Source organism: Panulirus ornatus, chromosome 34, assembly GCF_036320965.1.
Source record: "Panulirus ornatus isolate Po-2019 chromosome 34, ASM3632096v1, whole genome shotgun sequence".
Taxonomy (NCBI): domain Eukaryota; kingdom Metazoa; phylum Arthropoda; class Malacostraca; order Decapoda; family Palinuridae; genus Panulirus; species Panulirus ornatus.
Window position 1 is genome coordinate 15,633,633 of NC_092257.1, and position 12,922 is coordinate 15,646,554.

Consider the following 12,922-nt stretch of genomic DNA (forward strand, 5'->3'; position numbering starts at 1 on the left):
GCGGGGGGCCGGAAATCCTCCCCTCCTTGTATTAACTTTCTAAAATGGGAAACAGAAGAAGGAGTCACGCGGGGAGTGCTCATCCTCCTCGAAGGCTCAGAGTGGGGTGCCTAAATGTGTGTGGATGTAACCAAGATGTGAAAAAAGGAGAGATAGGTAGTATGTTTGAGGAAAGGAACCTGGATGTTTTGGCTCTGAGTGAAACGAAGCTCAAGGGTAAAGGGGAAGAGTGGTTTGGAAATGTCTGGGGAGTGAAGTCAGGGGTTAGTGAGAGGACAAGAGCAAGGGAAGGAGTAGCAATACTCCTGAAACAGGAGTTGTGGGAGTATGTGATAGAATGTAAGAAAGTAAATTCTCGATTAATATGGGTAAAACTGAAAGTTGATGGAGAGAGGTGGGTGATTATTGGTGCATATGCACCTGGGCATGAGAAGAAAGATCATGAGAGGCAAGTGTTTTGGGAACAGCTAAATGAGTGTGTTAGCGGTTTTGATGCACGAGACCGGGTTATAGTGATGGGTGATTTGAATGCAAAGGTGAGTAATGTGGCAGTTGAGGGAATAATTGGTATGCATGGGGTGTTCAGTGTTGTAAATGGAAATGGTGAAGAGCTTGTAGATTTATGTGCTGAAAAAGGACTGATGATCGGGAATACCTGGTTTAAAAAGCGAGATATACATAAGTATACTTATGTAAGTAGGAGAGATGGCCAGAGAGCGTTATTGGATTACGTGTTAATGGACAGGCGTGCGAAAGAGAGACTTCTGGATGTCAATGTGCTGAGAGGTGCAACTGGAGGGATGTCTGATCATTATCTTGTGGAGGCTAAGGTGAAGATTAGTATGGGTTTTCAGAAAAGAAGAGTGAATGTTGGGGTGAAGAGGGTGGTGAGAGTAAGTGAGCTTGGGAAGGAGACCTGTGTGAAGAAGTATCAAGAGAGACTGTGTACAGAATGGAAAAAGGTGAGAACAATGGAAGTAAGGGGAGTGGGGGAGGAATGGGATGTATTTAGGGAATCAGTGATGGATTGCGCAAAAGATGCTTGTGGCATGAGAAGAGTGGGAGGTGGGCTGTTTAGAAAGGGTAGTGAGTGGTGGGATGAAGAAGTAAGAGTATTAGTGAAAGAGAAGAGAGAGGCATTTGGACGATTTTTGCAGGGAAAAAATGCAATTGAGTGGGAGAAGTATAAAAGAAAGAGACAGGAGGTCAAGAGAAAGGTGCAAGAGGTGAAAAAAAGGGCAAATGAGAGTTGGGGTGAGAGACTATCAGTAAATTTTAGGGAGAATAAAAAGATGTTCTGGAAGGAGGTAAATAGGGTGCGTAAGACAAGGGAGCAAATGGGAACTTCAGTGAAGGGCGTAAATGGGGAGGTGATAACAAGTAGTGGTGATGTGAGAAGGAGATGGAATGAGTATTTTGATATATATATATATATATATATATATATATATATATATATATATATATATATATATATCCCTGGGGATAGGGGAGAAAGAATACTTCCCACGTATTCCCTGCGTGTCGTAGAAGGCGACTAAAAGGGGAGGGAGCGGGGGGCTGGAAATCCTCCCCTCTTGTTTTTTTTTTAACTTTCCAAGAGAAGGAACAGAGAAGGGGGCCAGGTGAGGATATTCCCTCAGAGGCCCTGTCCTCTGTTCTTAACGCTACCTTGCTAATGCGGGAAATGGCGAATAGTTTGAAAAAAAAATATATATGAGGAAAGATTGACAAAAAGGATATATATGTGTCAGGTAGAGGGAACGAGAAGTGGCAGACCAAATTTGAGGTGGAAGGATGGAGTGAAAAAGATTTTGAGCGATCGGGGCCTGAACATACAGGAGGGTGAAAGGCGTGCAAGGAATAGAGTGAATTAGAACGATGTGGTTGGTATACCGGGGTCGACGTGATGTCAATGGATTGAGCCAGGGCATGTGAAGCGTCTGGGGTAAACCATGGAAAGTTTTGTGGGGCCTGGATGTGGAAAGGGAGCTCTGGTTTCGGTGCATTACACATGACAGCTAGAGACTGAGTGTGAATGAAAGTGGCCTTTGTTGTCTTTCCCTAGCGCTACCTCGCGCGTACGCAGGGGGAGGGGGTTGTCATTTCATATGAGGCGGGGTGGCGGCAGGGATGGATGAACGCAGCGTGTATGAATATGTATATGTGTATATATGTATGTGTCTGTGTATGTATATGTATTTATACTTCGAAATGTATAGGTATGTATATGTGCTTGTGTAGGCGTTTATGTATATACATGTGTATGTGGGTGGGTTGGGCCATTCTTTCGTCTGTTTCCTTGCGCTATCTTGCTAACGCGAGAGACAGCGACAAAGTATAATAATAATAGATAATAATATATATTATTGCCATATCACGTGGGTAATACATGTCCCCCAGTCACAGTCATCTGGGTTGAAAAGATAGTAAAGTATGAGGGTAAAATTGAAGGAATTAATCAGATTTCCTCGTGTGTTTGTAGACCTGTCTCTTAAAGGTAAAAAGGTTATAGAAAGGGAGAGGCGAAAATAATAGAATTCCACAGTTTTGCTGTTACAGGGAAATAGAAAGTTTTACTCCGGTCACTAGACCTAAGTCCGTACCATAGAACAAGTAAATAATGCAATGAAACAAAGGTATTGGTCAAGGGTACCAGTCATGTGATACCCATATGTTTATCATCCTGCACGTTAACATATTCTGTTCAGTACGATAGCGTGGAAGTTGTCGTACCGCATGCAACTTGACGGTGCCACTGCCGGGTACACACATGACACAGTGAGGTGGGCAGAGACAGTGTATGTCACAAACCTAGAAGTGAGTAATTATATACTCTTAGTCAATAAAGTAATCACCCAATAGGGCGGAAAAGTTTTAAGAGTATACAGTGATTATGGTCAGTAAGATATAACATTCCGAGCTTAGCCATTGTCTTTGTCAGTGTAAATGAATGATTTAATTTAGGAATATTCTCATTAGATTATGATTATGCATTTATTTCACGTACTCATTTTCCAGTGTGTTGGTAATGCTTTGTATAGATATATAGATGAATGGGTTTGATTAGAAATTCAAATTGCATTTTACCAGATCATGAAATAGAAGCTTGTACCATATGCATATAAATGAATTAGGAGTAAGTTGGAATTAGGGAAAGTTGTTTTTTTATCATGTCTTTACATGACATTATTCGTCAAAAATTATTAGTATAACAGACCAGTTGGGTTCAGGGAAATTGTTTATCGTGCAGTTAGAGAATAATGATTTTAAGGGATGAGACAGTATTTAAAATCATCGGACCTTTAGGGCTTAGGGAAATTGTAAAGTGTGAAGACTTTAGAGCAAGTCATTGCAATAATGGCAACACTTTTGCTTTCACAGCTTGGTTAATGCTTGGTCTTGTGTGCAGTGCACGTATTATTATTATTATTGTGTGGTTTCCATTTGTGAAGGGAATGCTTTCCAGTCATCAAGTCGTCAGAGAATGGGTATTGTTGGAATATGTAAAACATTTCATTTTAAAAGATCATGTGGTTGGAAACTAATTGTAGTGAGACCTTTACTGAAGCGGTTATACATGGTCATTCATAATTGTTAAATATTTGTGTATCTGACGATCTACAGTTGTCAAAGTTTCAAGTTTAACTAAGAATGCATTTGCCACCACCCCTTGTCTTTTTCTGCCCCATTTATTAAAGAATCATATCCCTCCTCCTTTGTAAGAATTGCTGACTTTATTGCTACTTTCCAAATCACAATTGTATAATTTTTCTTGAACATTGTTACCAGAGTCTGCAGAACTTTTCCATTTCATTGCAAGGCCATCCATCCAAGTCTGCCAGGCCTCATCTCAATGCATTTATCACTGGATCCTTAATCATATCATAATAAGAAACTGATTATCTCTCACCTGAAATATAACACAATTCAATTTTACATCACCCTTCTCAACCCCACCCTGACCTGCTGTACCTAACTTGTAGTGTGTGTCTGTTCTTTCTTCATGATACTCATTGCTTCTTCCACCCCCAACTCAACATGATTTCTCTCAGCATTGTTCACCAGTTCATACCTGGTAAACTGTCCGTGACATAGCCCTATATTATTCTTTTTTATCAGTTCACCTGCACGACACCCAGCCCATTATATTTTTTACCTTAACTGAACCTTGTATGACGAGCCCATGGGTAGAATTACACCAATTTGTTAATATTTCCTTCAAAATCAGTGTTTGATTTTTGGTTAAGGATGGGAACTGTCTCATGAGTCGAAGATCTTTGTGAAGTTGCTCTTTAACCATTTATGTCACTGGACAGCCACATTTTGATTTATTGTTTATCAAAAAGAGTACAATGGTATTAGATATCTGCAGAAAATATAGATTTTAATTCCATGTTCACTGTATGCAGCAGAACTTCATTTAATGTAATTTTGGAACTTGTCATTATTTCATTGAACAAGTAGATTTTTTAACAAATATGTTGTAGAGACTAGTGTTTTACATTACCTGATCTCATTTTATTGTTTTTTCTGCTTTCTTGATCTAACCCCACTCAACACTGTCCTGCTTTACTCACATTCTTCATGACTAGTCTTCAGCCCAACTTAGTCTCCTTCCTCCATCACATTGTTCCCCCTAAACTTAAAACCTACCAAGCTAAGCCTATCTTGTCCATCATGAACTGAATGACCTTATTTGGCTTAGTTTTTGTTGACCTAACCTTGCCTGACATAACTCCTTTCGCTCATCTGACACAGCTGAGACCTGACTCGGGTCATCCTTGTAACTACCGTATTTCTTTTCACCCTTATCATGGCATAGACATTGATGTTTAAAATTCTATTGTTGTCGGTAAGATACAGATGTATCATCAGAAGTTGCTTGGATAGATACAAAGGATTCAGTTTTCATTTGTTTCTATAATGTTTGTATCAGTGCATCACTTTGTGAACGCTCGAGTTTAGAGAGTTTTGTCCTACTTTCCTGATTCATTTTAATCAGAATGTTGATTTTCATATAAATCTTAATCATGAATTTTCCATACATGAAAATTACAGCATTTTTCATGTGTCTCTTAAATGCTTTTAGACTAGAACTCATGGAGACCTGGACTGTTGTTGCCCTAGGCATTGTAACCTTAGCAGTAGGGACTCATGCTAAGGACAATTCCTGGGGAGGTCTGTACCCGCGTGAATCTGCAAGCCGAGAGGTGCGTTCCCTGGATGGATTATGGAACTTCCGTCTCTCCCCACTTCATGATCCAGATAAGGGCTTTCGTGAAGAGTGGTATGCTCAACCCATGTGCAAGGTTTGTATTTGCAGATTTTGACGTCGAAGGTGTAACTAAAATCTTTCTTTGATATACTCAAGTATGGTTTTTAACATTTCAAATGACAATTATTTTAACAAAGTATTTACAGAGATGTAATTTTTGTAGGTCTCATATGGAATATGTTGGAGATTGTTTTCAGAGTCTGATTTAAGTTTTATATCTTATAGTTCCTGTATGTAATATTGTTAGTTATGAAACAGAGTATCTTTTGTTCCAGTATACTTGATATTTTCTTAATTTGGTAGAGCATTTTGTTCAGTATTTCACTGAAGACTGTGCCATAGCCTTAAATTTGCATTGCAGGGTTGCTGAGAATGAAATGTCTTTGGGATACTCTCAATTCTCAATGTTGAGATATTCATCTGCTTCCTGTGACTTTTTTTCTTGATAGATTACATTGGTTCTTACAGTATTTTGTTATGTGCAGTAGTACAGTGTGCCCTCTTATCATTCTGCATAGTAGTAAAGAACTACTAGTTCAGCATTGCCCCAGCATAGTGGGAGAATGCTGGTTTCGTAGACCTGATAAAGGAGATTAGATTTTCTTGGGAAGTCGGTGTTAAAATTTGCTAAACTTAAGATTAAGGGACTTCACGTAGGTCATATCATGTTGAATCAAGGAAGGTTCAGTTCTGCAGCAGGTATAGTCAACTGGAAAGGCTGTAGATCATAGTGTTATTTCATTATCATTATTTGTAACCTAATTTAGTCTTATTGTACATGCCCAAGGATGGATTATGGACTCAGTAATAGCAGAAAAACTGAAATCTTGGACAGATCTACAAATTTCCAGTTATAATAGTAATTGAACTGATTGCCAGTCCCAAAACATGTAGGTATCCTCGTGTTTGAAATGTTTGAATAAATATGATTGGCTGGTGAACTTACTGCTTGACTGTATAGGACAGGGCTTGTAGCTGTACTTGTCATCTTTAAAACAGTGTTACATTGCTGGTATTCCATTGCTAATTTTCAGTCAGTTAGAGATCATACTGTACCTTTGACACTGGATTTGGATGTTGTGATGGTATTTTTCAGCTGTAGCATGGGGTAAAAAGTTTGAAACCCATTTCCACACATCCATTTTTTCATTGACTGAAAAATTTAATTATTTTGGTGTAAATGTTGGTGATTTTTGTTGTGATTTTGAATCAGAGTTCTTTGCTAAGCCCCAGCTGTTACCTGGTCAAGTTGCTTACATTAAATATTCAAGGGAAAATCAGATAAGAATAGGTAATTCATTAAAGATTGAATTAGCAAATCACTTCATATTTTTTGCCATATCCAAGACATTTCTTTTTTTATATACTTTGAATTTAGGCAATCCTGTACATTGCAGACTGGTCCAGTGATATCCATGGCTGTTCCCAGTAGCTACAATGATGTGACTCAAGATAAGGCACTTCGGGATCACATTGGCTGGGCATGGTTAGTTCTGTAGACATGTAGTGTATCAATAATTAGATGTGTAGAGTATCTGTTTGCTGTTTAGTTGACTGTTTTAATAACTTTTTCATTTTCATATAAAGATTGATATTCCTGGAACACAGACTTAAGAGGAAAGTGGTGCATAACTTTAAGGTGAGGAAAAAAAGGTTACCAATGATAAAAAGAATATTTCTTCATTGTATATTATGATTGTTTGGTTGTCATTACAAATGGCCTCTTTTCTCAAGTTTAACTTTGTTTTCAGCCAGACTGGCTGCACATGATTATTGAATTTCAGTTAAAGTTTCATGTGTATTAAAGCATTTATATGCCACTTTTACAAGAGGAGATGCCCCTTAACATTTTTGAAGAGATCTTTCGAAAAGAAATCGTGGCTTATCAAATACTCCCTAGATTCTCTTTATTTTAACTTAACCCAATTATTTGCACTGTTACAGAGTATTTTTTTTTGTACAATAGTTTATTCCAGTGCTCCTTTTAGAGACTTAAGTAGTAATAGAAATTTCTTTTGCTATATCTTAGATGTTTTTGATTTACAGTATGAAGACATTCAGTTTGTTTTTTATTTCTTTTTGTTGTAGGTATGATCGTACTTTCTATGTACCCACAAGGTGGCAGTCTGATAATCTGAGAGTGGTGCTTCGTTTGGGGTCTGCTCATTATAATTCAATAATTGTAAGTATGATTTTGTTACTCAACTTATATCGTCTGGGGAAGTTTTCTTGGATTTTGCCTTAGGAAATACTTCCCTTGTTTCTTCCTTTCATAATTCTCTATGAATTTCAGTCTTAGTAAGGCCAAGCCTTGATGTGGACATTTGTCTATGACTGGAGCCTCCAACATATAAAAAGAAATATGATAGCACCATGAGTGGTAAATCACTTTTGATGAGGTTATATAATTGACAGTTAGTGGAAAGATATATATGTTTTCATTGAAGGCCATCTTGCTGTAAAGGAACCCACCTTACCCTACTGTTGTGTGGACTTCAGCACTGAATTAGTAGGAGCCCCATAAAAAGGTCTCTGGGGTTGCATAACAGTCTGAGGATGGAAAAGTACTTTGATTTCATGCATTGTTACTTTTATGAAATTTTACCTGAAAAATTGGTAGAGCATATGAAAATATTACAGAGCATTTTATATTTATGGCTATATGGAAAGGTATGATTAAGTTAGTATGTGTGTGCAATCATTTATGATTTGATAATCAAACTTGGTTTTGGACTGTTGAGTTTTTTAGATACTTGGTTAGACCTGGTTTTACTAAATAGAAACCTCCAGACTTTGTTTATGCCACTAGCAGTTATATATTGTAAGAGTTTTGGTTTTGGTGTTCATAATTATAGAAAGTTATGCTAGATGTGATGGCAACCGTGAAGGAGGTAGTCAGGTTCAGCAGGTCATAAAACTGAGGAAGAGAACAGGAACCCATTAGAGAGTGAAGATTGTGATGGAACGCATTGGAATGCAGTTTGCGAGGTTTACAAAAATTATGTAAACAGCTTGAGCCCCTCAGTCAGAGAAGGCTACACTGCAAATGATATCTAACTTTTAGGGGATGAATAATCAGTTTCTTTGAAATGGGAAATGGGAAAAATTTATTTGTAGTAGCTGACATGGCATGGGCTAAAGCATGCCTAAGTTTTGGCCATCTCAGATGGAAGGCAAGTTAATGAGAATAAAAAAGAAATTCACAGGTGTTGATGTGAGCACCTTTGGTGTTTGTAGACCTAACTTTCAAAGATAGAGAGGTTATAAAAAGAGGGAAAACAAAGAAAGAAAGACTATATGAGGAAAGAAGGAGGTATCCTAATGGTTATTCCTTATATAACTTGTTTCCATTCCCATACTCTCTTAAGCAGCAGTCAGACGTGCAGCAGAACTAGGCCTCGGGCTGGTACTGATTCTGACAACTCACAAGAACAGTGGCTGAAATTATACTTTTAGAATAGAGAGAGAAGCTTCATTATGGCAGATAGTGAGGGATGGTTGAACTTTCATAATTTTTTCCAGTTAGCTTTGTTAAAGTGCCAGTAATCATGTTTAGAAGGGACTGCTGGAGTGGAGGATGCTGCTAGAACAGGTACATTTGTGAGTGTGGTCAGATGAACCAGTTGTGTGTGAGATTTTGTAGTTACACTGCGAAAGATTAGAAGTGAAAACACATCAAGAATATTAGGAGAGTGGTCACAGCAGTTGCTGCAAAAGAAAACAAAAGAGAATATTCCTCAGTCATCTTTCTAATGAGTCAAATTATTTTCAGTACCTCAATGGTGAAGCTCTGACTTCACATGAAGGTGGTCATCTACCCATTATGGCAGAAATAACAAAAGGGGTGGTGTATGGGAAGGAGAACCTCATCACTGTTGCCATCAACAACACTCTCACCCCTGAAACCATCCCCCAGGGCAGTATTATTCACCATAATGACTCAACAAGGTAAGAAGTGTTCTCATTTGTTATATCGATAAGAAATGTTTATGAAGTTTCTTTTGAACAAACTTGTGCCACTAAATGGTATGGCTGCTAGTTTGAACCCAGATTTTAGTTAGATTATTTGCCTCCAACTTCAGAATTGATCTGATTAGGTGCCTACCAGCTTGTCTTAGAAAATTAAGAGAATGATATGAGTGAAACAGTGTATGTGAAGTTGGCATAGATACAGAGAATGGAGATGGTGAGACGAAGGAAGTGAAGCTAAAGGAGATAGTGAGACGAAGGAAGCAAAGCTAAAGAAGGTAAAGGTGGAAGCAACTCAAAACGTGGGGTATGTAGATATTATCATTTTGCTTGCCTGCTAGATTGTTTAGGAGGAGTATAAATTTGGGTGTGTGTAGCTATTGTATAGGAGAGAATGTTTGACAAATTATTGTACTGAATGAAATGATTATGGGTATAGTGAAGATTTTTCTATTAAGCATGAAGTCTTTTTGAATTTCTGTTAGTGAAAGATGCATGCCTCTTGACTGTGTGTTTGGCAAGTACAGAGCAGATGGATGAGTATAATATTTTGAGAACTGTTTTGTGTATGAAAGCAAGCAGAGAAATTAAAATGCTTATATGGAATTAAAAAACAGGGAGTATGGGATAGATGTTAGGGCACAAGAAGACAAATATTTGACACAAAAAGTATAGATGTGGCTGATTTTGTGGTTATGTATACAATAATTATAGTGCATGAAGAAGTAACTATACAGTAATTATTGTGCATGAATAATTAACAGAGCTAAAGCAGAACTATTGTATAGTGAAAACTACTTGATACGGGCAGGATTGCATGGAGGTAGATATGGTAAAACCTATGATAACAACACTAATTTATGTGTAGGCTGGTCTCGAAACTTGAAATTTCTGGCCACCTAATTAGTTTCTTTCCCTTGTAGGAAAGTTAAAAAATGTTAAGGGGAAATTACTCATAGATTTATACTCTCATACTTACTAAATTAGGCTGTGGGCTAATGTAAATTGCTTTTGTAAGGAATGGGGATCTTGTACAGAGAGGACCTCTGTCTCTACATTTTACTCTGGAATCTTTCTAGTCTTTTCATTTTCCCAGCTAAATAGCAGTGGTGATCTGCACTTACTTGTCCATTCTTTTTTCAAGATCCTTTTTTTTGCATCATGGCAGTTGATAGTGTCTTTGCATACAGGTCAGGGATTTATCATTAGTGTGACTAGTGAAGTGTTTTGTAATATTGGAGTAAACTCTATCCAAAGCATAAGGTTACTACATGGTGGGATTTCAGCACACATCACAGAATTCTAAAGGTGAAAATCAGTAGAAAAAATAATTAGCAGTGGATCTCATTGGAACACAAAAACATAATGAAATGTTCTGTGACACAGTCGAGGGAAAAACTGTGATTGTTGACCAGCCTTTTCTTCCATTAGCCAATCCTTGGCCTTGATTGTGTCACTCAATCCCCCACCCGTGCACAAGGCAGTGTAACCAGGAACAAATTTATGTCGACTTTTAAGAACCTTTTTTCAGGAAGCACAAAGTTTTTTCTGAAATTCCAAGATTATCCCCTCCAGAAAAAAGAAAAGGTTTAGTCAACTGGAGAAATCTGTTATACTTGCTCAGCCAGCCAGCTGAGGATTCACTATGGATAATAATTAATGATCAAAATGACTTCAATAATTCACTTCAGTGAGTGCAGGAATAAGTACATTTCCTTATTGAAAGGTAAATTTCAGATGCTTTTTATCTTTTCCCCAGATATCCACCAGGTTATTTTACGCAGTCATATAACTTCGACTTCACTAATTATGCTGGTTTGCACCGACCTGTGTATATTTACACAACACCACAGACATATATTGATGACATCTTGGTCACCACAGATATTGATGGAAAAGATGGTAAGTGTATAGATTATGAGGAACAAATTAATTAAACTCTTAGGTCTAGCTATCATAGATAGGGTAAATATATCATATACATTTTCATAGGTTAAGATTTTTCCCATAATAACTCACATTTTTTTCTTAAATTGAGTTCTTCAGTTTTTTAAATGACTGTTTTTTGAAACTGAGTTGCTTTGCTTCCTTTTTTACCATGAAAGTTTAGTATATCTTTTTTCTCTTGTCACTATGAGGTGCACAGGTGTTGACCCAGTTCCAGTGTATAGCATGTCCACAGGTCAATTTTCCTTAATCCTTAGTTAAACTAACCTTGTGTCATATATGCATGAAATGGCAAAGAACCTCATAATGGCGTAATTTGAAGAAATTTAGGAAATGTATTGTGATGGAAAGTGTTGTACCATTATTTAAGGGAGCCTAAGGGTGAATGGACAGGTAGAGAGGGGTAGTTTTTATCCAGAAAAAGTGTATGAATAGATATGCTATGTGCTGTAATGTTTGAAGGAAAAAAAAAAGTATGAATAGATATGCTATGTGCTGTAATATTTGAAGGAAAAAAATTCCATATCTGAGTGTTTGCAGTGAGGGTTTTTGATTGATGCTTCCTCTTGATGAGAGGAGCTGTTTTTTTCATTGGATTTAGATTGCCCTTATAAGCTTTCAGCTAGTTTTGAAATTTCATAGTTTTGGGTTCTATTAATTTCATTCATTTCTGAGGTTCATTTAACATTCACTGGTTTTACATGTACATGGAAGGGGGTTATTTCATGAATAGGTATCACTGTTCTTAGGATTAATAAGATGAATAGATATAATGATTTTCATGTATATTTAGATTTTCATATGTCTTTAGAGTCGTAATTGGCTAGCTAGTGGAAGATGATCTCTGTGAGTGGTGGATAGAGTTTTGGAGTTTGTAGGCTTTTGAAGTTGTTGTGTAGTTACCTCATCTGTAGAAGATTATGTATCATGTGAGATTCAAATCTATACTTTATGATGATGGAATTAAAGTCCTTTACACATAAGGTTTATTAATTTTATATCTCTCTGAATGCCCTTTTTCCTTGTTTTCCAAAGTATCAGCTGTAAAAGTGGAGATGGCAAGTGTATTTGAAGATGTTAGTTGCATTTATGGAAAAATAAGATGAAGATCAGTTTCTGATGACTCCATTCTTAGAACCATAGTATGAAAGTCAGATAATCATTACAAAAATATTGTAAGCACTGTGAAGAGTGCATTATTTTAATTTTCCTTGCCTTTACAGGTATTATCACATACAATGTAACATATTCTACATCCCAGGAAGAATCTCAGCATTTACTAGGTGTTGGCTGCTCCATAAAAGTCTTGAACAATAAAGGGGATCATGTTACAAGTGCTATGGGATGCTATGGCTCCATTTTAGTAACCAATGCAAGTCTTTGGTGGCCGTACCTTATGGCAGAAGAATCAGGATACATGTATACACTTCTGGTAAGTTTAGTGTTATAATGAAACCTGTTACCAGGAGCTTTTGAGTTAAATATTCATTATCTTCAAGGCATTAATATGTTGAGTTTGCCATCAATTTTTGTTTTTAAGAAACTGTCTGCCATGGTTATGTAAATTGATGAAATAAGACACGTCTAATATTTTGATTCTTTTTGGGTGAGCTTTTATGCCAGGTACAGCTAAAGCTACTTAAAGTTTAGTATCCTTTCTGAGGTTCCATCAAGTTAGGCATAGGTTTAAGGAAGAGTCTCTTAGTTAAGCTAATGGTAATCCAAAGA

General features: G+C 37.1%; 1 protein-coding gene across 7 annotated transcripts in view; it reads left to right on the top strand.

The window, feature by feature from the left end:
* LOC139759926 (beta-glucuronidase-like) overlaps nucleotides 1-12,922 on the top strand; it is a 46,383-nt gene that overhangs the window by 4,350 nt on the left and 29,111 nt on the right. For 5 of the 7 annotated variants that reach the window (XM_071682558.1, XM_071682560.1, XM_071682554.1 and 2 more), the window contains exons 1-7: nucleotides 2,726-2,820; nucleotides 5,093-5,312; nucleotides 6,676-6,764; nucleotides 7,367-7,460; nucleotides 9,051-9,226; nucleotides 11,007-11,149; nucleotides 12,418-12,626. In XM_071682558.1, coding sequence (XP_071538659.1) covers nucleotides 5,103-5,312; nucleotides 6,676-6,764; nucleotides 7,367-7,460; nucleotides 9,051-9,226; nucleotides 11,007-11,149; nucleotides 12,418-12,626 — 921 coding nt within the window. In that variant the 5' untranslated portion in view covers nucleotides 2,726-2,820; nucleotides 5,093-5,102. Of the gene's footprint in view, nucleotides 1-2,725; nucleotides 2,821-5,092; nucleotides 5,313-6,675; nucleotides 6,765-7,366; nucleotides 7,461-9,050; nucleotides 9,227-11,006; nucleotides 11,150-12,417; nucleotides 12,627-12,922 lie in introns of those variants that run through there. The other 2 variants (XM_071682559.1, XM_071682555.1) reach the window with 1 other exon arrangement.